Source organism: Lynx rufus, unplaced genomic scaffold, assembly GCF_022079265.1.
Source record: "Lynx rufus isolate CCGP_SWC_20201006 ecotype Redwood Valley unplaced genomic scaffold, mLynRuf1.p SCAF_15, whole genome shotgun sequence".
NCBI lineage: Eukaryota > Metazoa > Chordata > Mammalia > Carnivora > Felidae > Lynx > Lynx rufus.
This window is the reverse complement of record NW_025814829.1, coordinates 867294-892844: the sequence shown is the minus strand read 5'-3', so window position 1 is coordinate 892844 and position 25551 is coordinate 867294. Positions and strand designations below refer to the sequence as shown.

At 52.2% G+C, this 25551-nt stretch overlaps 1 protein-coding gene across 2 annotated transcripts in view; it reads right to left on the bottom strand.

Moving 5' to 3' along the window:
• The window catches only part of LOC124509910 (carboxyl-terminal PDZ ligand of neuronal nitric oxide synthase protein), a 286360-nt gene that overhangs the window by 37836 nt on the left and 222973 nt on the right, over positions 1 to 25551 (bottom strand). For both annotated transcript variants that reach the window (XM_047076502.1, XM_047076503.1), the window contains exon 5: positions 6176 to 6284. In XM_047076502.1, the coding sequence (XP_046932458.1) occupies positions 6176 to 6284 (109 nt within the window). The remainder of the gene's footprint in view (positions 1 to 6175; positions 6285 to 25551) is intronic.

Genomic DNA, 25551 nt, shown 5'->3' with positions numbered 1-25551 from the left:
CCACTGGGGCCGTCCGCTCTGCACAGCCATGCTGGCTCCCGCCTGCTGGGCCTGCCCCACTCGGGGACTGGGCTTCTGGCCTTCTGAGCAAGAAAACCCCTTCTGCCTGCCACCTTGGAGTGCAGGATCCTCACGTGCTAAGACTTAATCGTTAAGAAGCCACGTCTAAGCCCACAAGGGAGAACTCTCCCTGAAGGCAGCTTTCAAAAGAACCCTTTTCGTAGGTCCCCATACACACAGGCCTTCGGAAATCAAAGCAGAGTTTTAAAGATGTGGAGGCAGCCAGGTACGAAGCACAACAAACAGGTGGCATGTTGGGAACACAGCCTTGTCCAGCTCCGGGATCTGGCCATCCTCTGGAATTTACCAGATTTTTAAAAACATCACCTACTGGATTATTTCAGGACAAACCCAGTTAAGTTCCACAAGAGCCCCTGAAAGTACTTGGGCGCAGGGATCAAATCTTCCGGTCCAGAAGCCATTTTCCATCAGCAGCCCCGACGCATTTGTTGGCTTTGAGTCGTCAAGGTTAGGCTGGATATGGTGGCTTTGATGTTTTCTAACCTCAGAGGGGCTCTCAGCCGCAGACGGGGAGCGTGGCAGCTCAGGGGAGCGCCGATTCCAGGCAATTTTGTACAACGGGCCTGGAAAGGGAGCAGTCTGAGAACTTTATACCACTTACCCTCACGACGCACGGGAATGCTTCTTTTAACCACCTACTTATTCATGCCGACAAAGCCGCCTTCCTGCCCACCCCCCAGGCCGTCCCTCAATGCAGCACAGATGTCAAGATGTAACCAACGGCCGTCCTAGAGCGTGCCTGCTGTGGGTGCTAAGTACACGCCGGGCGGGTGTTGGTACCTGCTATGTGGCAGCAGCGATCGTGAATTAACACCATGCTCCCGGCCAGAGTGGGAGGCCCGCCCTGGTAGCTTCAGGAAGACAGAAATCAAAAGGTTGATCCCTGTACTTCACTGATCCAGGGGAAAAGTCCAGTCAGTCATGGTTTTATCTGCTGTTCTCATGTTAAGCGACCTTGTCGTTGGCTGGCCCCGTGAACGTTGGGAATCTTCCGAGCGTAACGCACGTGGGAAGAATGGGAAGTATTTGTCTCATTCTGCAGCTGACTTCATAAATCACCGTGGGCGCCGTTCCGAATTCCATTGTCCTGGAAAAAGCCGTATTTCACGATTCCAGGAGACGGAGAGAGGCGTCTTCCGATAAGTAAGGAAAGTGAGGAGAGAATACAAGGTGAAGACGGGGGGGTGGCGGTGGCGACAGTAAGAAGAGAAAGAGAAGTGGGGCACGCTTCCTACAAGGAAGGCTCCTTATTCATCTACCCGCTCTGTCTTCTCATCTACTGTCCCTCAGCCCCAAGGGGAGCTCTGTCTGCCACGTGCTTCTGAATTCCAGGGGACTGAAGCCCAATAAGTCAGCTCCAGGACAGCTCCTGGGTTTCTAATTCTTCTCATCTACCACAGCAATAACGTACAGCGCCCTTCCCTTGACCTGAACCACCACAGAGTCGCAACAAAAAAACAGAACCGGAGGTCATGTTTCTTTAATGTGCTTTTGTGTGTGTGTGTTTGAACCGCAGTAAAAGATTTAAGCTTCTATCTTATCAAATGACTGCAATGTATGGAATTCGCAATGCCGAAGCAAGGAAATATATTTGGACTCCTATACAGAGACAGATCCAAAGGTTACTAAGGCTCTGAGATGGGTTAGGTTACCGTCCAACACGTTATGTAATAGCCTTGATCCTCGAGTTTGATTGAGGCAATGCCTTGGACACGAGACTATTGCTCGCTATGGGCAAAGTTTAGCTTCAAAGTGGGTAGGACTTTCAACATTGACAGGAGATAGGGGATCTTAAAATTTCCAGTAGACTGCTGGCTTCTTCCTTGTACTCTGCTATGAACTTCTTCCATGAACCACAGTACCACGGAGAAAAGAAGGCGGGGTTATAACTTTAGCACTGCCAATAACCACCTGGGTGACCACGAGCAAGTAAATTCACCTTTCCAGGCCCCGATTTCCTCATCCATCAACAGAGAGGTTTGGACCAGACGAGTGCTGAGACCTGTGATTTCTCTATTTTGACTTCCCAACCCCATCTGACCCCAACCCTTAGGATACAAAGCTAGGCTCTTTCTCTAAGGTTAGGACCTGTCTCTCCTTCATATCCTAAACCTGGCCAGGCAAGCGACTTATTCTTTCACGTGGGACCGTCATCATCATTCAAAATCCATTTCAAGCATTCGAGGACGGTGAAACTTCTCAGCCGTGGCCCCTAATCTGATGGGGACAGCATTACAGGAGGAAGTAATTTCTCCTAACCAAACCGATTGAGCTGTGATTCCAGGCAAATGATTTCAAGGAGCTGCCCCGTGAAGACAGCGGGGAGATTCCTGCAGCTCTCGTTAATCACCAACACTTCACACACTCTTGCACTAATAAGTCCAGTCACACTTAATCAGGGCCGACAGCCTCATTCTCCTGGGGCCGGGGAAAAAATGACAGCAGGGCAATGTCCTCTCCACAGGAGAGGTCAAGAGACCACGCAAGAGGCAAGAGGTCTTGCAAATGAATACTATCATTATACCCCCCAGGTTGGGCGGACGGGGCGGGCGCAGAATGCCGTAGTTTTGGGAAACGGCTCCCCTGGGTGAGGAAAAGACCCTCTCTCCGCCTTCCTTTCTAACAGCAGTCTGAATGATGCTGGGATGGTCACCCCCTCCACAGACACATTCTAACAATCCTGGCAATCCTTCCCGGTCACACAGAACTTGTTCCTGAAGATCATATCGCTTCACACACGACGACCTGCATTCCTGAGATGCCTTTCAGCTGGCTTGATGGCTGGAGCAGCTCAGGTCCAGAGGCTCATGTTCCTTTTGTGAGTTTCACGTAACAGAGTTGAGCGGCCAAAGCTCTGGGCTGGGAGGCAGGAAGCCCAGTTCTAGTCTCAGTGGCACTGCTGAGCTGTGGGACCCACGGCAACCTACTTCCCCGGACCCTTTCCTTCCTCAATTATGCAAATGGAGTCAATACTGACCAAAGACAGTGAGGGAAGAAGGGAAAATCTAGGTCAGAGTGACTCGGGTCGTTCAGAGCGAAGGAGCCCTTCGTACCCAAGTGACAAGTGCTGTAGGTTCTCATCACAAATAGGTCCTGGGGAACAAGGCTACTCCCTATCACGTGACTTCCTGATGGAAAATAGGATGTGGGCTCCAGGGTCAGACTCTCTGGGTTCAGTTCTACTTACTGTGACTTATGTCTCTTAAGCTTCTGTTTTCCCAGAAAAAGTACCTATCTTTACATACCTGCCATAGGAATGAAAGAAGAGAACTCACACAAAGAGTCACAGGCACATAGCAGGTAACCAAACTAGATGACTTCCCATAAGGCTTGCCTTCGTAGAAAGCTAGAACCTGGGTAACCCAAGACCTAGATGACTAGCAGCTGGTGGTATGTCACCTTCCTGCAATCTTTTGCTACCTAGCTCGCGAGGAAAGCCCAAGGGGGGAACCACGCTGGCTGTATGCGTGAGCGACTCGTGTGAAGAGCCACAGATACAGAACTGTGGCCGTGCCGGCGGGGAGGCACGGGGACCTCCGCTAGGAAAGCGGAGACACCAGACCCATATTCTCAAACGACAGAAGAGGTGAATCTGCTCCCCTGGGTGAACTATAAGGGAACGGCGACAAGCACACCGGGGGCCTGTCATGGGGAACGGGCCATGGGGACACACACGGGGGCCATGGCGTGATCTGAACGGCAATATCCAAAGCCCTGACAGGGCGAGGAGCTCATCTGAGGTTTCCACACTGTGATCGACACGAGAGCATCCAGGTCTGCTGGCTGCCAGCCCAGAGATCTCCCTATTGACCCCCAACAATCCAGAAACATCCCTGCAACACGTTTCCTCCGGGTATACGGTCTCACCCCCCTCACTTCATAAGTATTCCTATGACTCGCCAATTAAAACTCTTTCCCAAGCTAACTATGGTCTCCCTAGACCAGAAGTGTTACAAAACAGCACATCACCATCTCCAGAGGCTGCCTGGGATAAATGTGCAAAACCCTGCAGGCACGGTCCCCACCCTCCTCACGTCTGCTTGCTTTCCTGCACAACTCCCTCCTCCTTACTGGCTGGGAAGCTGGCCCTTCTGCCCATAGTTCGGCAGCAGTGGGGCTCACAGGCCAGGCTGTCTGGAAACCATTCTTTCAGTGACGTGGCTGCAGGCCAGCAGAGGGCCTGAGAATCCACCCTACCCAGAGTTACAGGCTCAGTAGGTGCGGGCAAGCGGGACGTGGCATTTTCAGAATGAGCTCCGAGGGCTAGGAGACACGGAAAAAGCGGAAGAGATAGGGAGCCGGGTGACCACTCCCTGGTCTCTGGATAATAAGAACTTAATTCCGTGCTTTACTTCAAGCTCAAAGTTCCAGTGGGCACTGCTCTCAGACTCAGGTTTTGGCAGAAGGACGGGGCCACCCCACTGTGTTCACATCGCTATGCTAGCTCTGACAGCAAAGCAAATATAATGACAGCCCTTGCCTAGGTCTTTGGCTCAAAATTCATGCTGTCTGCACGTCTCCCTGCCTCTAGCCGGTGCCTATCCCCGGGACCGTGGGCAAGGCATCTGATCTCTCTGAGCGTCAATTTACTCATCTGCGAAATCGAAGTACCAGTCTTAACTTCTTCGCATAGGTTTTATAAGGATCAGGTAAGCTGAGATATTAAAGCGCTTGGAAAATTATCACGTGCCATGTGTAGCTCTAATAAATTCCAAGGTCCACGCGGTCCAGTCTCTGGACAGAACTGAAGTCAGATGCACAGTTGAACACTCAAAATGAATTACATGGGGATTCCAGTCTTTAGCTGCACCTGTCAAAGAACATTACCGTCGATCCGATTCATAAGTCCCGGGAACACATTCATTTCCCAGACGCCCTGCACCTCAAAGCTGCACAAGAGCCGCTCACCCTCCCGAGCCCTACATGCCTGTCTGCAGCCCTTCCGGCTTTTATTTCTCTCTGTCACCCTCCTCTTCTTCCTATCAGTTCTTCAACAGGCAGCTCGCCTTAGGCCCATTTACACACTTTCGGCTCAACCGTACCATCTTCTAGAAGGGAAGCCTGGCAACTTGCGCGTTTTCTTTCCACCTTTCCAGTTCTAGCTCTTTCCATCCAAATTCCATGATTTGCATGAAAAAGCCTTGGAACAGGAGGCCAAGGGCACCGCCAATCCTTAGAGGAAGAGGCAAAATCAGCAAAGTAGAATTTTCGAGGTAGAGCCAGGGTAGGGGATGGGACACATGTTAGCAAATCTTGACCCTGCAGAAAAAATAGTTCCCAGGATATTAGACGGATCACTTGGAAGAAACATGATTCCATGGCTGAATCAGTTTGAGAAACGCTGGGTTAAACAGAGTTCAAGGGCTTCTCTTGAACTTTAGGGCTTCCCAACAAATTCAAAGAGGATATTTTTAACACGAAACGTTTTGGACGGTAAGTATTTTACAGGAGACATTTTAGGAAACTCTGATCTTGTCTCTCCTCACTTTATAGACAAGGAAGCCAAGACCCACATAACATCTCTCGGGCTTCCAGCAGAGCGGGGACTAAACCCCGGGTTTCCAACACCAGTTTTGTGCGTTAAATTCCTGGAGAAATGACAGGAAAAGCATCTCCCGAATGGCCAAAGCTGCATTTACTCAAGCATCAAGGTTACCACACCAAAATAATTGCCCAGGACAACCAGCTTCCCACAGAAAGTCTAAACTAGATTCCGCATGTCGTGATTTATAGGCCCCCGACCGACACACAGAATTATGGTGAAAAGTCACGTAAATAAACGGCCATGCCTCTTTCCCGCCGCACACCGAGGGGAGAATCACTCCTGGTGCTATCTACCTGTCCCGATCCAGAGCCCTCATCCAATGGTCGAGCTCTTCCCGGCTGTCTCCATGTCAGAGGACAAAACTCAGATAAAACGAAAGGAGAATCTCGTTACGCAGGAGCACTGACGGACTGCTTGGATGGCTCCCCTGTGCTGTGCATGCAAATAGCCACGTCAGTTCTTGCCTCTCAACAGTGGCCAATGGTGGGGGGGGCTCCTCTGGTTCCGTCAGAGGAAAACAAAAGCAATGACCGATGACTGCTCATTTACCTTCTTCTTGGATTTAAAGACGTTACACCTGAAGATATTGCTGGCACCATCTCGGGCGATATAGCTGAAGATTTTCAGGTCTTGGGAATCATGAGAGACGTAGAAGATCCTAAGAGAGAGCAACAGAAAAACGCACTGAAGGTGGCATTAGGGTCAAACCCCCAACCAGGGAACCTGTGTTCAAGGACACGCTCGCTTCTTCCTACGAGAGCCACAATGCAGGTGGCACTTTCACCAGGACACTGGTGAAACAGTGACACGATGCTGGGGGACCTCCACATCTAGAAGAGCGGGCATGGGTAGGGGACGGACCCCACGCTGTCACCAGGCCGCAAATCTGTGCTGGTAACTTGTGTGCTAGAGGGACAAAAATTGTTGCCATCCTCATCAGAGCAATCAACCTGCATCTAACCCACGGAAACGGGGGCAAGTTTCCGGATACCTGTTCTCAGTTGTCTCCCAACGAGGAGACTTGGGAGCCGGCAATGTCGGCCACGCCTGCAGAGACGAAGACGCTCAGTCTCGTTACCGTTAAGTCCCTCAGTGGTAGTGACCTCACCTCCCGTCCTCTCTGGGTAGTGACCTCACCCCCACGGCCTCCGTGTGTTCACTCCGCTGTTCCTCCCCGCCAACCAGCATGCACACTGTGGGCCGGGCGCTATCCCAGCCCAGCCCAGATACATAAAGGCGGCAGGACGCCCTAAACTCTCAGACCTCATGTACAGATCTCCACAATGAAACAGAAACCGAGTGCTCTGAGGAAAAACGGGCAGAGTAAGGGACAGAGCGCGGCAGGGGCTGCTGTTTTAGCCAGGGAGGCCGCAGGGCCGGCACGAAGGCGTCACGGAGAGCCAGAGGCCTGGGTGTGAGGGAACCACCGGGGCAAATGCGGTGCAGGAAGTGGGAACGGCAAATACGAAAGCCCAGTGGCATTCAGAAGGTGCTAGAAGTGTCCAGGGAATGGACAGAGGTCAGTGTGGCTCAAGTGGAGGGATGTGCTGACAGGGTCATCCAAGCCGCCAGAGGCCAGAACATGGCAGGGTGTTGGGCGGGGGGGGGGGGGGGGGGCAGGGGGCCTGAAGGGTGGAGCTTGCTTTCCAGGTGAGATGAGAAACCACTGGAGGCTTCTGAGCGGAGGACTGACTCCCCGACGCTCTGAACGGAAGGATCTCTCTGGGTGTCGGGCACCAGAGGGGAGGCAGAGGGGAAGCTGGGGAAAGTCATAAGCAAGGCCGTGATGGCTGAGGCCACAGCGGGCCTAGACAGGGTGCCACCCGGCCCGCCAGGTCCCAGCGATGCTGGCATGGGGCAGGGGAGGGAAGTAGACGGGGTACATCAGTGGCACCCGTCTTGGGAGATCCAAGGAGAGGATCGCTCCAGACAAACACTTCAGGGGCCGCACCATTTCCACAAAACACCTCTTCCTCAGTAACAGCTCTCATCCCAGGATTTAACAAGTCGATCCGTTCTGGTGTATGTCAGGGCTGAGCACTTGGCAGAAAGAGAATGGGATTTAGAGTCGTACCCTCAACTTCACCACTTATGAGGCAAAAGCCACGTAACCCTCAGAGGCTGTTACCTGTAAAACGGGCCTATTCGTTCTTCATACCTCATGGGCTTACCTGGAAGATGAAATAATGGGCAGAGTGCCTTTGTACTTCTTACTGATACGGTCTCTCAATGGCCTTTGTACTGAGATTCTCGCCAAGGACTCCAAGAAGCCCGGGAGGGGCGCTCAGAAGAAAAGTGGATACGGAGACGAACAATCCTGGCAAGAGTGCCAAGCTCACCTTGGGGAGCCACCCCTCTGCTCACTGTGCTAGAAGTCAAGTCAGTACATCTCGCGTGTCCACCCAGCGTGAATGGCACAGACTAGACGTGCCGATGTTTAACGCGGCTTCCGAGAAAGAGAGTGGTCAACCGACTTCTGTAACTCAGCACCTTCCGCCTGAAACCCAGGCCCACCTGGCAATCCTAGAAATCCCCTCTTTTTCTTATTGTTTAAAGTTTTAGTCACTTGAGAGAGAGAGAGTGCACACAAGCTGGAGAGAGGCAGAGAGAGAGAATCCCAAGCAGGCGCCTCACTGTCAGTACAGAGCCCGACGTGGGGCACAGTCCCACAAACCGTGAGATCATGACCCGAGCCAAGACCAAGAGTCAGACGCTTAACCAACTGAGCCAACCGGGTGTCCCCATAGACCTCTCTCTTGAACATCTCAAAGCTCCTCAAATTTATCGTGCCCCCCACCGAATTAATCATCATCCTCGCAATTCTCCCAGCATCGATACTTTCCTTCTCCCAGGAACCATCTTGATGAGGAACACTGGATCCACTCAAGCCAGAAGCCTTCCTTGTTCTCCATTATCTGTTGCTCATGACCAAGTTCTTTGTAGCCCGTCTCCTCAATACGGCTTAGGAATGTATTTCCTTCGTCTCTACGGTACTGCCTTAGTTCACAGATCCTTCTTTCTCACCTGGGTTTTTTTTGTTTTTAATGTTTATTTTTATTTTTGAGAGAGACAGAGACAGAATGCGAGTGGGTTAGGGGCAGAGAGAGAGGGAGACACGGAATCTGAAGCAGGCTCCAGGCTGTCAGCACAGAGCCCGACGCGGGGCTCAAACTCACAAGCTTTGAGATCACGGCCTGAGCCGAAGTCGGACGCTCTACCGACTGAGCCAGCCAGGCGCCCCTCACCTGGATTTTTGCAACCCATCTAGTGTCTCTCTCCGCTTCCTAGCTCACCTATGGCCAAACCATTCTCTACACAGCTAGCAAACTGGGATAATCGGAAACACATCTCATTATTTCCCTCTAAAAACCACTCAAAGGTTTCCGACTTCCCTCAGAATAAAGTCCGATCCCCTCAGCATGGAGTATCCACCTTCCTGGTCTTCTCTCTCTCCAGAGCCCTGACCTACATAGCCCTCCGGAACTAGTCATGTACACCCACCTGCCGTTGCCACTGCGGTGACACCCTTGGCATCCTTCAAGACTTGGTTCAGAGACACCTTCCTGCCCACCCCGCCCCCCAAATATCATTGTGCTGCTGAACCCTCTTGGGCTCACCGTTACCACAGCACATCTGTCACACGATGCTATTTAGGCTCGAGCTCCTTAAAGGAAAAAGGACTACATCCTGGTGGCCCCCGTGCCAGCGTGGCAACTGGCACATAGAAAGTTCCTAATGCCAGCTGAGGAGGGAGAGAGGCATCCATGCTGTCATTAACGAGCACCCACGACGTAGTCTGTCTGGTTATTCGCTCCCCGTCCACTGGAAGGAAAGTCGGTCGGTTCAGCTGTGTCCTACATAAAACTCCTTCCATTTCTGAGTTTTTAATTATTACGGAATGCCCTAAGGACAGAGAAGTAGATCTAAAGCTGAGAAGGCGATATGAGTGTGGAGAGGCATGCCAACAGGACACAGACGGGGACGGCGGCCAGGAACGGCGGGAAACACAGGTTACCTTTCCCTTGACGGACAAAGCCCCTTTCCAGAAACCGTGAGGACAGCCTGTGTGGGGAGGCAGTCTCTGCGGACTGGAGCTCTCTGGAGAGGGTTCTGTGACATCTGAGTGCAGAAACTTAACGTACCGTTGCAAACAGAACCACCTCTGGCGAACCAAAACGTCAGCTAGTTAGAGCTCAGAAAAGCATCTGCCGACACAATCGAGGGGCACGTGCGACCTCGTTCGCCACGTAACGCCACAGGTCCAAAATTCCGGATCTAGAAACATATTCCACGAACTCTTATTTCTCTATACCTTGGCGTGTGTTGGGGGCGGGGGAGAAGTCTGGGGCGGTTTTGATCCTGCTTCCAAAACGTACCTCCAAAAAAAGTACTTCCCAAAAAACTACGTCAATTTTCTCAACTTTCAGTGTAATCGCCAAGGGCAGGGTATCAGGGTAGTAGTCTGCATACTGTAATAACGAGTGCTAAGGTTTTGTGAGGTTTTGTTCCTTCCCCCTTCGAATTTCTGTTTATTTTCAAATACGCACAGAATCAGAATTTTCACCTCCTACTGGAACTGTTATGCTATCAAGCCACAGCGATAAACTTTTCTACAGATTGCTATACCCATAAACTTATGATAAATGACCGAAACATAAAAAGTACCGTGGACAAACTGGATTGGGAGCTTATCCGGGAGCTCAGGCGGATGGAGTGATGAAGAACCGCCAGGCCCACCATCAATAACCCCCCTTCTCTTTGACTATGAATCTAAAGTAAACTTGTTCCTCTTAAGAGCACAGGAGAAAAAAAATCAAACATAGAAAGACACCTGTGTGGTCGTCAGGCCTGGTTCCAACCCAGGGTCCTGCCACTCAGGATTTGTCGGCAACGGGCAATTCGCTCCCTGACGGGATAGTCTCTTTCTGGGAGCTTCTCGTCACTTGGGAATTTTCACACGGGTTGGAAATTGACCAACAGGATCCTTGAGCGGCTGAGCGGCTGAGCGGCTGACTCTCGATATTGGCTCAGATCATGATCGAATCCTGCACTGGGCTCTGTGCTGAGTGTGGAGTCTACTTAAGATTCTCTCTCGGGGCACCCGGGGGGCTCAGTCACTTAAGTGTCCGACTTTGGCTCAGGTCATGATCTTGCAGTTCATGAGTTCGAGCCCCGCGTCGGGCTCTGTGCCGACAGCTCGGAGCCCGGAGCCTGCTTCCGATTCTGTGTCTCCTTCTCTCTCTGCCCCTCCCCCGCTTGCACTCTGTCTCTCTCACTCTCTCTCTCAAAAATGAATGTTAAAAAATAAATAAATAAAGATTCTTTCTCCCCCTCTGTCCCTCTCCCCCGCTTGCGTGCTCTAAAATAAAATTTAAAAAAAGAGCGAGAGAGAGAGAAAGAAATCTACTACCAGGAATAGAGCGGAGGGAACTGGTTGAAAATGCTGGCCCTGGTGTGGGACGGACCCGATTTTAGGCCCAGACTCTGCCACTCGCTAGTGGGTGATATCCGGTCATGATCTCCCCGTGGTTCTTCGCCAGCGAGGCAGGTTTGATCGCAGGGCTGCACCTCACCCCCCGGGTTTACAGAGCAAATGCCTGCAGCGAGAGGAGCCTACAGCAAGCGGTTAGCAAACAGGACCGGCGACCGGCTCCCGGCTCCCGTCACTTCCACACCACTGCCCTGGCTCCCAGCCGTGGGGCCTTAGAGACCAGGCCCGTCTTTCCAACAAAGGGCAACCTTTTGAACACCCGGGAGCTACCTCTTCTCTCAACAGTGCTTGAAAGGGCGCATTTTCATCCCTCACTGCTCAGGCAGGCCTGCCCTGGGGGCCGCGGGGGCAGAAAGATCTGGGTTCAAGCCTTAGCGTTTCCAACCTCCCAGCTGTTCACCTCTGGCAAAGGGCTCAGTCGACACAACCCTTTCCTTCCTGAACAGGGAAAGTAATAATCTCTTCACGGGATGAGGGATGAGAAAAACACATCCCCACATTTAACACAACGCCCGACACATGTGCTTGCCCGGTAAGGAGGACCTCCCTCTTCCCTGTGCACCTTTGTGCCTTCCGGGACCGCTCCCCAAGCAGTTCACAGAGCTGAGTCACGTTCCTGAAGGGATGTGAACATCACCGAGCGCACTTGGAGAACTATTTTCCACGCCCCAGAATGGAATTTCTAGCAAAGCGTCTCCGAGGGTGGCTTTTTATTTGGTTACAGCCTCTCGCTGCTGCTTCTGCTTTGTGGTCTCTTCTACAAGTTCACTAGTGTGTAGTCCCTGGACCCACACTTGTCCCTTTCCTACAAAGTGGGATGTTCTTACCCTGATCATCTTCTCACATCTATGACCCACGAATGTACAGACTCATTCATTAGGACCCCGAGGCGCAGACACACTTAAAGGAGGGATGCCTTTTTTTTTTCTTTTTAACATTTATTTATTATTGAAAGACAGAGTCAGAGCGTGAGCAGGGGAGAGGCAGAGAGAGAGGGAGACCCAGAATCCGAAGCAGGCTCCAGGCTCTGAGCTGTCAGCACAGAGCCCGATGCGGGGCTCGAACTCACCAACCCTGAGATCATGACCTGAGCCGAAGGAGGACGCTTAACCAACTGAGCCACCCAGGCGCCCCAGGAGGGACACCTTTTTCTTCATGGTTTTTAAACATTCTATTTTTTTTAAGTTCTAGTGTTCCTAGTTTGAAGATCAGATAGTTCTCCACTGAAGGAAAGAAAAAAAAGAGAGAGTTAGAAAAATGGAATGGGGGTGGGGGGATGCCTGGGTGACTCAGTCCGTTAAGCATCAGACTCGATCTCAGCTCAGGTCTTGATCTCAGAGTCATGAGTTCAAGCCCCATGTTGGGCTTCGTGTAGAGCGAGGAGCCTCCTTACAAACAAACAAACAAACGTTTACCTCTGATATTTTCACTGCAGCCATGACTTTAATATACGGGTATTTCCCCTTTCACTGTTCTCTGACCCCTGCCCCGTCCCCACTTGTTCCTCCCCTCCGTGTGTTAGGATGGGACCAAGTGACCTGTAAGGTTTCCCCTCTGGTGTCTCAATATGTGGAGACGTCTTCATCGTAATTGTGTTCGAAGACGGGAAGAGGAAAGGTGGGGATGTACACTGAGGCTTGGGAGCCTCCCCTCATCGTGTGCCACGGTCCCCTGAGCCTTTTCTCTCATCCTCAGCCTTTTCCAAGGGCTCGCCGCACCCAGACGTTCAGCGCTCTCAGCAATGGCCGCTCCCTGCCTACCACACTGTGTACTTTTTAAGGAATGCTATATAAAAATCTGGGTAGCCACATGATTTTCCTTCATGGCCTTGCCTTTTTGGGACCAACTGGAATCACTTCTGTCGCCCTTCTGTCTTCAAGTGCTCGTCCCTTACGGCCACTCAGTCTCTGGTTTACTGTCACCACCTTCTCTCTGAATATCATGGCCTCTAAGAAATGACGTGGCCGCGCCCCCAGGTGCTAATGCTGTGCCCGCTGCCCTCATCTCCATGGGGACTGCGCCTGCTGACTTTGGAGCCTACTAGCTACAGGGAATGCGAAAAGTCAAGAGTAGGGCTTCCTGAGTCTACGTCGATGCTCCCCCTCATCTGAGACCCACAGACGCGGAGCCCCCCTCCTCCCCAAGGGCCCCCACACCTCCTCCTGCTTACAGGAGGGGAGGCCTGCCGGGTGGGTCTCACTAGCCGGCCTGGGGCCTGCCACAGAACAACAGCACGGAACCCCAGGGCAGAGGGTCTAGACCCGGCATGGAGCCCGGGGCACAATTTTTTCCTTCTCTCCTAAGCCTTGAAATGAGCACACAAATATCCTTCCGAGTGGTTGTCAAGTTGTGGGATGGGCAAATCCTGAGAGTGGGTGAGACAGGGCACGGGCAGATCTTCTGCAACCATAAGGTGCTGTACAAATACTTTTAAATTTTTTTTTCAACGTTTTTTATTTTTGGGACAGAGAGAGAGACAGAGCATGAACGGGGGAGGGGCAGAGAGAGAGGGAGACACAGAATCGGAAACAGGCTCCAGGCTCCGAGCCATCAGCCCAGAGCCCGACACGGGGCTCGAACTCACGGACCGCGAGATCGTGACCTGGCTGAAGTCGGACGCTTAACCAACTGCGCCACCCAGGCGCCCCAAATACTTTTAGACCATGAAGGTGCAAATGGGAGAGCAAAGAGAAATCGTCACCGTTCCCCAATATCATCATCTCTTGGGGTGTGTGTATGGGGGAGGGGATCTCCAGCTGGAAAGCAGCATAGGTTTTTCTCTTGAGGTCCCCCAAGTCTGGGCATTCCTAACCCCACAGACACCCCAAAAGGACAAAGGGAAATGAACTTGACTAAAAAGCTACCAAGTGACGTACGGATGGCAGAGACAGAATCCACTGGGGTCATCCCCGTCTGCTTCTCTTTTTAAGATTTTTTTTTAAGTAATCTCCACACCCAATATGGGGCTTGAACCTACAACCCCGAGATCAAGAGCCGCATGCTCTACTGACTGACCCAGCCAGGCGCCCCAGTGGGGTGCCCCAAGGCAAAAACCTCTGGAAAAGGACCAAGCACGATGTGAAAAGAGCAGAGGACAGAAAACAGAATCGTCCTGCTGCGTCACACCAGCCGCGTGGAGAGACGGTCCCGGGAAAAGCCAGCCTGACCCCTGTCCACGGGAGTAAGATTCCCCCAAGCAGCCCAGCCGCCCACGCCCAAACCAGTGCGCCATCCTCCGAGGGCCTGGGGGGAGTTTGAGAAGAGACGGTAGTTTGGAGGGAGCCCCCCAACGCTTTGCTGACGGGACCACACGAGAATCCAGGGCAGTGAGTGCCCCCCTCCAGCCCCTGCCTCTTACCCGAGTACTGGCGTGTCCCCCTCTGCCCGCCCGGCCCCGCGGCACTCACACGCTTCCAAGCTCCCATCCCTGGTCGCCACACTTTTTCCAGGCCTCTTCTTTCTTTCTTTTTTAAATGCTTGTTTATTTTTGAGAGAGAGAGAGAGACAGAGTGTGAGCGGAGGAGGGGCAGAGGGGGCGGGAGAGGGAGACACTGAGTCCAAAGCAGGCTCCAGGCTCCGAGCTGTCAGCACAGAGCCCGACATGAGGCTCGAACTCATGAACCGTGAGATCATGCCCTGAGCCCAAGTCAGACGCTCAATCCATGGAGCCACCCGGGTGCCCCCTCCCAGGCCTCTCATTTCTAATGTAATCTTTAGATAAAACTGACGTTCACGGTGATCATTTCTCTCTTCTTACCGCTTTGGTCTGATTACCTTTTCCTCTCGCTGGATTTCCAGGACTCTATCCCTTCAGTTGGTTTTCTTTTATTAGAAGTTACTTCAGTTTCTGTCTTTGTCATCCCTCATGTTAGCCGTTCTTGACGTGAGGACTGCCTCCCTCAGACGTTTCTTCAGGCCGCCATCTGGCGCAAAGGGACGGTGATGAGCTCACAAAACGGTGCCACAGTTCTTCGGGGAACTGGTCTGCCTACGTCACAGCCGCCCCAGGTGCTGGGACACAGAGTCCACGCTCTGAGTGTCGCCCTGCTGGGCCGTCTTCACAGACCTGAGCCCCGACAGCGCGGTCTGGAGGAAGCCGGGGGTTCCCGGGCCAGGAGAGACCTCGAGAGCCCTCTAGCCCATCTACTCAACCGCAGGCAGAGATTTGCAAACATCGGAGCGGATTTCTAAGGTTTCTTCAAGGAATTAAAGTATACGAATGTCTAAGTGATTAGTATGATCTACGGTGTACCTGGGGTAAGAAATGAGCAATCAACTGAGTTCTAAAATGCAGTGAGAGTCAGGCACATACGCATTGCTCTTTGGAAAGTCGAGTTAAGGCGCCCTTGCGGCCCGTCTCAGCAGTTAATGGATGTGTTAATTTCACAGCTGTTAAATTCTTTCTTCCGCCCCCGAAAATCTCCCCTGCTTTGCTCGAGTCGACCACAAACCATCACACAGCACTTTCTAAATGCCCAGCACCGCGATAAGCTCATTTCCTCTAGTTCAGTGCTTGACAGGCAGGCAAAAAACCAGGCCAGTGTCTCTTAGCCAAAACCCCTCCATACGCTTCGAGGCGAACTTCTCTCTGACGCTGGTAACTTCTCCAAAATAGCCGTCACCTGTCGTCGGCGTGCAAAAGCCAAGCTTCACACGGGTTGCCAATTCTGTCTCCTCTGTTCCCGCGTTTGTTGGCTGGGTTTACCCACGCGGTGTGTTCATGTCCTCTGGGGTCAGCTCAACCTTCCCACACTTCTGAGGATCCTCAGGCTTCCCGAAGACGTCTGCTCAGAGACGCAGCTCCCCTTCCAGAGCCAGAGAGCAGAGCGGAAAGGGGGGGGGGCCTCCCCTATAAAGCTGTGTCTTCCTCTCCTTCCCCACAAACAACTGATCTCCTTGCTTTCAAAACCGTGAACACTTCTCTTCTTCGAGTTGTGTGTTAAGAGATGAGTCACGCATGGGTCTTCCCAATGTGAACATCAATTACAGTCAATCGGAAGTTCACGCCCTTCCTTCCCCACTCGCCTGTGCACCTTGAGACCCCCGTGATTTCCTGGAACAACAGAACGGACAGAACAGAGCCACAAAGCCTCAGTGGAGGCTGCAGGCCCTTCTGCTACTCAGAGCCACTTACGACTCGGAGCCACAGATAGTCTCAACTGCAAACTGGCATGAGAAGAGGCTCCCAGGACTGTCGTGCGAATCAAACGGAAGGATTTACGCACAGTGCCTGGCACTTAGTAGGTGCTCAAAAGACTTCACTAAATTGATCAGAGCACTTGCTAGTCTGCGGTGCGTCCCTCCTGTGCCAGGCTGTGCTCTAATCACTTTACGTGTAAAGTCTCCATTTCAGAGAGGAGGGAACACAGGGGTTCCCCGACTTCCTCAAGGTCACGCAGAGCTGGCCAGAAGGTATCTGTGTTCATTTCCCAGGGCTGTAATAAATCACCACATCGGGATGGTTTAAAACAACCATGATTTAATCTCTTAGTTTGGGCGTTCAAGAGGTAGAAATCAGGGTGTTGGCAAGGTTAGTTCCTTCCAGAGACTCCGAGGGAGAATGCGTTCCACGCCTCTGTCCTGGCTTCCGGTGGCTGCCGGCGATCCTGGCATTCTCCGGCTTTCCGCTGCCTCCTTCACAAGGCCGCCCGCCTTCTTTGTGTGTCCTCTGTGTTTCTTTCTCCAAACCCCCCGCTTCTTATGAGAGCATCAGTCACGAGATCTGGGACCCATCCTAATCCGCGATCTTAATTACATCCGCCAAGTCCCTCTTGCCAAATAAGGTCACAGTCACAGGTATCAAGGGTTACGACCTGGACCCATCTTTTTGAGGGACACAACTTGACCTGCTCCGGTCTCTGGGCCAGAACCTGAACCTCAGCAACCTTAACCAGGTTCCTAATTTCTACGTCACCTGCGCGTCTCCTTGGCTGATTACAAACTGGCAAATGTCATTTGAATACTAGATTGTCATTACTATTATCTCTCCACCCAGCTAGAAGGGGGCGGTAGGGTACATTTATGCCACCCAGGAACTCTGAATCTCCCTCTTCCATTTAGCTTTCCACGTCCTCGACGCCTTCACACTCTCTATGGTTGCCCAAAACTCCATCCTCACGTGGGTCAGATTTCAGTGGACACTCGGGGGAGGGGTGCTCGGTTTCTCTGCTATCCCCGACTGCCCACCTTCCACCCAAGTTTCTTCAAATAGACCAACCCAGGAATTCAGATACTATAAATGTCAGAAGCTCACCCTAGTTTCTCCAAAGGCAGTCCTCAAATCACCCATCTGGAACTTCCTGGGATTCGTCCCCTAACACCCTCTGTCCCTCTAGTTCCGCATCCCCAGGCCTCTGGCTCAGCACATGGGAACTGCGTGTGCCCAACGGGAAACGAGGAGAGGGCACCCACCGCCCTTCCCGGGGCTCACAGCGCCTGGCTGGCACGACCAGGTACTTTTCTTTCCCCAACTGCTCCCACCTGCCCGCCTGCTTTTCCATCAGAGCAGACCTGACGGCACTTCCTCTCAGGACAAGGGAAGCTGCTGCTGGGGGCAGGGGCAGCAACCTATGACAACCCACCTCTCACACACACCCCAGGACGATTTATCCTAGGACAGCTCCCTCTCAGTCATGACTCAGTGTCTTTTTTTTTTTTTTTAACTGCAAGGGACCACACATCTTTACTTTCAGGCCACAAACAGATCTGGCGGGCCGGGGCGGGGGACTGACACAGTCTTGATCCCATTTCAATTTCCAATCCCTTTTTAACGTTCTTTTCTTTTCACTTTTTTTTTTTTTTAATGTTTATTTTTGAGAGACAAAGAGAGCACCAGCAGGGGGAGGGCAAAGAGAGAGGGAGACAGAATCCGAAGCAGACTCCAGACTCCGAGCTGGCAGCACAGAGCCTGATGCAGGGCTCCAACCCATGAACTGTGAGATCATGACCTGAGTTGAAGTCGGATGCTTAAGTGACTGAGCCCCAACTTCTATTTTCACTTTGGAAGTTTGGGGAAGCGGTGGGTTGGGAGGCTTGAGGAAGCCAGGTACGAGGGTAGGGGGATGTGAGAAGGTTGTAAAGAAAGAAGGGTCCTGGCTTGAGAATTCTTTTCTTCCTGCTGCAGGCCAGAAGCTCTCTCCTGCCCTTGTCTGTCTCCCCACTACCCAAGAGCAGCTCTTGAGGGGTCAGAGGGCCTTGGAGGTGGTTTGGCCTAATTTATCATCCTAAGAAACACATGTCTTACTCTACCCACTCCAACCGCGGCCCCACACCGCATTGTCTCGGGAGGCAGAACGGAGCCCGGTCCAGAGCCTGTCCTTGAGGAGCTCGGGGTGCTTGCTGGACACTGGGGCGAGCACAGGGCGTGGAGCAGGGCACCGGGCACATGTGCGACACGGAGCCCGCCTGCTCCCCGTAAGGGTGCACGGGGGGGGGCGGGGGGGTCTGCCGTCCGAGCAGCGCCTTGAGTATGTGCAAGGTGGCGGGGATGACGGAGGGGAACGCTGCAGCCTGGGTCCTGGCAGGAAACAGATCACTGGAGCCATCCAAGGTGAGCTTAGGGAGGGACTACTTACAAAGGCGAGGGCACCGTGCAGGGAAACCTGAGGGCAGCACGGGGCCCAAGGAGCTCCCGGCGCCCCAAGGCCTGAGGAGCAGGGCAGTGGGCGGCTGCCAGGACCCAGAGAGAGAAGTGTGTGCCACCCGGCAGGAGCTCTTGTGAATGGAGGTGGGGAGAGGGCAGCCCACTGGTGGTCCACACAGGCCAGCCTCTGTGGGCACCTGGCCCGGCGGCGGGTCTGGAGGAGCAAAGGAACACCACCCATCAGACACAGAGGAAGGCAATCTGCACACTGAAAGGCACGGAGTCCTGACACAGCACGGTTTGCTTTGGCACCAGGAACAGGGGACATGCGAGGGACCGGCAGGAGACGGGAGCAGAGGGAGGTCAGGACCTGCTGCACAGAGCCCAGCCGTCACCTTGTGTGCTCATGGCACCGATGGGAATGACGTAGTTGGTAGTCACGGTGGTGGAGGGAAGGAGTCTGCAGGAGGACAGGAGAAGAAGGGAGGCCAAAAAGAGGCCACTGCGATATGGAAGGTCTGGGGGAAGAGGAAGAACCTGGACCGGGGCCTTGCCAGTCGAAGGAAGTGGACTCAACTGTCTGCTTCGCTGCTTCCCATGGTGAGACACTGGGGGAGCCTTCTAACCATCGAGTTTATTTTTCGCATCCACAAACATACAAACAGTCATGAGAATTAGACCGGGTGAGTCAGGTGCCAACCATAGGGCACGGTGATCAACACAGCCTGGACTTATGCAGTGCACATCCTGTGCAACCAGGCTGGTTGGCCCCGAGTCCAGGCAAGAAAAGCTGAAGGTCTATGTAAGGCAGCAACAGTGATGATGGGTAGCAGGATGTGGATTCCAGAGCCATTTCTCTGGATGCGGGGATAAGGAGGGGGAGGGAGAAGATCCTGAGTTGTACGACTTGGCTGATGGGGGGTGTGGACTAAACACGAAGGAGGTCAAGGAGGTCGAAGGACGCAGGAGCAGCTGAGGGCACAGGGAAAGAAGGGTGTGGTTCCGCACATGTCAACAACCCCGAGGGGCCACCAGAGCACTCAGATGGCCCTGCCTAGGAGACAAATGGGAACAAGGGATCAGGGGAGAGGCACAGACTTAGAAGCCACCAGGACACAGGGTGTCAGTAGCTGTGGGAAATAGGAGATTCCCCCGGAGCAAGCAGAGAAGGAAGGGACGGGGTTCACTGAGAATCCTGTTAACAGCATTGATTGAAACTAAAGGCAGAAGAGGGGGACTCAGCAAAAAACAAAAAACAAAAACAAAAAACCAAAAAACAGGAAAAGACCAGGAAATCAGAGGAACACAGGAATCCACCATGGATGTGCGGGAGGAAAGAGTCTCCGGAGGGAGGAAAGGTCCACGGCATTCGGTCCTCTGGAGGGACCAAAGGGGACGAGGACGCAGAGTGAGCCACGGATTAGCAATGGAGACATCCCCGGTGACCGCAGCAGGGGCGATCTTGGCGCGGGGCACAGAAGCCCAAATATAAGGAGCTGAAAAACGAGTGGGGTTTTGGAAATACATGCGGAAAAGCGCAATCATGCCCAAGAGTCTGGCAGTGAAAGAACACGGTAAGAAGGGAGGCTTTGGGAGTAGCTTTTCTTTTCAGATGGCAAAACCTGAGCCTATTTATAGGCTAAAAAGGAAGAAACAAAACAGAAATAGCCTCAAGATCCGGGGGGGGGGGGGGGAAATACAGGGAGAATGAGGTCTGGAGATCCAGGCAAGACGGCAGGAGACAGGGCCCAGGTGCAGAGCCAGTGGGGGAAGAGTCAAGTGCACACGGGACTCTGAGGCCGCCAGAGGTGGGCCGGTCCCGCCCCGGCTTGTCGCCCCCTCCTGTCGTAGGGTGGCTTCGCCCCCGCTCGGCAGAGGCAAGGCCGTCCTGACGAGCGCGTAGGAGTCGTCTGACTGAGACAGAGGCTCAGTACGGGTGTTTTTTTAAGTCAAGCGTCCTGGTTAGAGCAAAGGCTGACTTAACCGCTCCCGCCTGCATTTTGCGTGTACTCCCTCTCTTTCTGCAGGGCGAGGACGTCTCTCGGAGATGTGACGTGGATGCAGACGAGGCCACAAAGAGCCGGCTGCGTCTTCTTGGAGCGGAGACGTGCACACATTCATCCTGGGGCGGACGGCCCGAGGGACGGGGCTCCCGCAAATTCACGGGGGCCGCGAGGGTGGGAGGCCTGGCCGGGGACACGGGAGGCTCTCCCGGGACCTGGTTTAGGGACACTTGCAGTTTCTCTCTCGCATTTAGCTTGTCAGATTCTTCTTTGTCAGCTGAAGCGCCTGACAAGCTTAATTGTTTCCTTAGGGCTTTGTCCTTCCCATCAGCGAACAAAGGCAATTGGGAAGGATGTGGGTCTAGGTTTTTGGTATTAAAAACAAGCAAACAAAATAACACAACAACAACAACAACAAACAGGGGCGCCTGGGTGGCTCAGTCGGTTAAGCATCTGACTTCGACTTCGGCTCAGGTCGTGGTCTCACGGCTCATGAGTTCAAGCCCCGCGTCGGGCTCTGTGCTGACAGCTCGGAGCCTGGAGCCTGCTTTGGATTCTGTGTCTCCCTGTCTCTACGCCACACTTTGTCTCTCTCTCTCTCTCAAAAATAAACATTAAAAAAAAATTTAAAAAAAATTCTTACCAAGATAGATGTTTGTATTTATATGTGCACCCACACGTGCACATCCATACACTCCTAGATATTTCGATCCGCGTTTGGGTGTAAATATAGGTAGAGTAGATCAGACCACTGGCCCACCGCCTGGACGGCCGCTCTGACTCTGAAAGGCGATACACCAGCAATACCCCACCTCTTCCCGCAGTCGGGAGCCCCTAACGATGAATTAAGTGCCATTGGAAGACAACAAGCTGACGTGCAGATGGCACCCATCAGGGGTTACCTCCTGAGGCCCCTCTTGCTCCTCCCTTCCCAAAAAGCTTTTATTGAGGCCGGGGCTAAAACCAAGATGAGCACATTCGCCGTTCAGTATGGTTTCGTTTCTCCCATCCACCCTCTGATAGTTACGAATTATCGGTAAAAACTGCGACAAATTGGACAAGAGGTAAAGCCAGAGACCAAGATATTGCACGGACAAAGATTATTGGTCCCGTAAGCAAAGAGCTAACGGTACAGCAGCAACAGGGGACAGGGCTGGCATCTTTGGCCAACTGGAGGAAGGAGGCAGTAGATTTTCGAAGGCGGCCTTGCCGCGTGGTTAGTCCCACAGTAGGAAGTCATGTTTGGCTTGCTCCCTGAGCAGAGCTGAGCAAGGTCACGTGACCTCTCACTTCTCAGGGCTCCCGACTGCACTGCTGCCTTTGTAACGGTCGTCTGTGTGCTGTGTATTATCGTCCATTAGAACATATGTTCTTGATGGTCTCTGGTTAACATTTTTTTATCACCATCTCCAAACACCTTCACAGACGGGTAGCATTCGGCGCTCAACAAAGGTTAGGTTGGCTGGTTGACTCGACTGTCCATCCACCCATCCGATCGATCCTAGGTAAAAGTCTACAGAATAAATGTGCCCACTTCTTGGGAATTGTGCAAAGACTTAAGAAGAAATCAAGTCGATTTAACAAATACGCATCGAGCACAATTATGTGCAAGACGGCAGTCAAGGAGACAAAGACGAGTAAGATGTGGCTCCCACTAAGAAATATTAGATAAATAGCTACAAGATTGAACTTAAGGACTACAGAGCCTTGGGTACAAAGAAGAAACGGAAATGAGACCCCCACTGTGGGGGTGGGGTTGAAAGCAGTAAACAGTTCCTGGTGGATGTGGTATTTAAAAGACACCTCGGGATTCTTATTCGAGAACTTGACAGAAACGTTATTGAACCCAGAAGACTCGCTCAATCGTGGTTTGACCGTGACTGCCACCAGCCACTGGGGAAGGCTGTCAGTCCTCCACAGCTGCTTCTCAGGGTCTCCTAATAAAGGTGTGGGGACTTGCCGACAACTTAGCCTAGTTCCTGAATTCTACGCCTCACCCTCTGGGTCTCCCAGTCATGCTCATCTCTACAGTCTGAGGTCTGTGCCAGCAGAAAAGCAGCCCAGTTCACAACTGGCTATAGTCTTCCTAGTGGTGGGTCATCATCCTCTTCCTAACTGTGCCAAGATGCGAAAAGGAACCCAGAAAGCTTCCCAGCCAGGACCGAGGGACAGGGCATGACAACACAGAGTCTAGACCGCTGTGCAGTGCGGAATGCCCAAGCAGTCACTGGGGGATGAGCTGGGACAGCGTCCTTCTACGATCCTGGAGACCATCTGGTGATAGTAAGGGCTGGTCAGACCAGAGCTATCGCTCCAGACCGAAAGCAATCTTTGCTTGCCTTTGGGGTTAAGGTTGGCCACACAGTGGTCCTTCCCCTGGCCCATCATATGGCCCTACATCCCAGTGTCAAACACAGACCCTACGCCAGGTTTCCCACATCCGCGTGAATCCAGAAACACCTAGCGTACCATAAAGGTTCTTCCTAAGCAAAGCCTCTCCCTTTATGTGATCTGAAACCCACCGATCGATACGAGATTGGTTTGTTTTGAAGACGATGATTCCCTTAACAAGATGCAAATGCTTCTTGGGCTGATAAAGTAAACTCCATCAATCATTCAAACACTAAATTATTAAGCAAGCTAGAGATTGTTCTCCCTCCTCCTACAGAAGGACAGCCAATGATAAACCTTCCGGGCTTGAGAAGCAAAATATTCAAAGATAACTTACAATGATTATTGACACCAGAGGGTCTCTCCTTGGAACCAATAAACCATAGGGCTATGAGGCCCATGTATTGTCCCAAACTCAAAATTCTGCAAGCATGTACATGAATGAATTGTTACAGGGAGAGAATTCAGTTTTACCAGACTCTCAGAAGTATTTGTGTCACATAAAAGGTCAACAGCACCCTACGGATGCCCGGGCCAGTGTCTACCTGTTAGCAGGGAAAGGGGTCAAGGGCAAGATGGCTGGTTTTACTTTGCATACACTCTCCCATCTGGGCCTCTTCAAAGCTTTGCAAATTCCAAATGGATTCCCTTTATGCATGTAAGGAGGAGAAAATGAAACAGGAATGGAATTTCAAAGTAAGAAATCACTTAGAAGTAGAACTGGGACCAGGCCTGGATTCTCGGTTCCCCTGGTTCTTCCTCCACAGGGTGATTCCCTTCCCGGTAGACAGCGTTTAATGATGTGAAGTCTTCTAAAGTTGGCCTAATTGGATGTTCCATCGTAAGGGTAAAAGATGCCCGCTAAGGTCTGGCACAGAGAGACTGATCCAAAGGTTTAGCTTTGATCATTCTGGAGGCTCTTCAATTTTCTGCTGTAAGTAGATCTATTCACTATCTGCCAGCTTTGTGCTTTAGGCCATGGAGAAGGGCAGAGGATGAGGCCACCAAGAAAATAAGGAAGCTTAACGGCCTTTTCGAAACGAACATTCTAGTACAAACAAGTGGATCGAGCCTGCCCTAGCTTCGTCATGTGGCATTTACGGAGCACCTACGACGTACAAAGACCCTGCCGGGCACCAGGGATACAGTGCACAAAACATGTATGGTTCCTGTCTTCATATTTAGAATTACCATGGTAAAAGTTTCCATTCTTTTGCCATGAGTGAATTTAATAATCAAGGAGGATCCACCAGAGGCAGAAAGCCAGCGGAAAGAGCAGAGGTAAAATTACCAGAGAGCCAAGTTGAGGTCATGGGAGGGGCCGCTCCCAGCACCTCCCCAAAAGAGGGTGCTCCTTCATTTACTCTCTATTCAGACCGTCACTAGTCTGAATGACCCAGGCCTGACAGACTGACCCCCGTCTGTGCCTCCAAATGCTGTCAGCTCTATTGTCCAGTCTGCCCTTTATCCTGACTCCTGGGCAATGTCTCCCATGTCCGCCTCCCTGACACAAGTCCCTCTGCGAGTGGGGTGTTTCCCTAAAACCCTACTGTCAACGGCCACCCTGGAACCCTGAGTCAAAGCCCTCACGGAAGGACTGTAAACATGGGTGCGGAAGGAAGGTCCTGATATATTACCAAGAGAAAAACAGGTTCATCGTAGAACTACTTACAGGACAATGCTGGGTTTTGGAAAAACATCTGAGGGCACATTTGCATGTGGAATGTTCCTAGAGGGAATATGAAGGAATATTTGACTCTTCCTTTTGTAAGACGTCTTCACGGGGCGCCTGGGTGGCTCAGTCGGTGAAGCGTCCGACTTTGGCTCAGGTCACGATCTCACGGTTCGTGGGTTCGAGCCCCGCGTCGGGCTCTGTGCCGACAGCTGGGAGCCTGGAGCCTGCTCCGGATTCCGTGTCTCCCTCTCTCTCTGCCCCTCCCCTGCTCTCACTCTGTGTCTCTCTCACCCTCTCAAAAATAAATAAAGATTAAAAAAAATTTTAAAAAAAGTCTTCACTACTCTTAGTGGCAAGCATATATTACGTGGCCATTTTAAAACTTATGCCTCAGCCGTATTCCTCTGAACACTTCCTGAAAAATGTCACAGAAAGGAGTCACGTTGGGGACCATGCAGAGCCGGGCTATGCCTTACCTGTCTCTGCATCTACATGGGGCACACAGTGGCCTTCAGAGGAGGAGAAGAGAGAGGAGGAAGGACAGAAGAAAAGGTAGGTCTTGGATGTGTGCACCAACACGTGCATGTGACAAAGAGCCCCGAGGTGTCAATAAATGACAGGCCAGTGAGTCCCCCGGGGGGACTTACGGTGCTTCTGCGTGTTTACCAAGACTTCCCGAGCTCAAGGGACTTTGCCAAGCCCACGGAGAGGTATGACAATTGAAGCACAGAACCTGCTTTCAAGGAAAGAAAGAGGACAGGAACAGATAAAGAATGCATATAA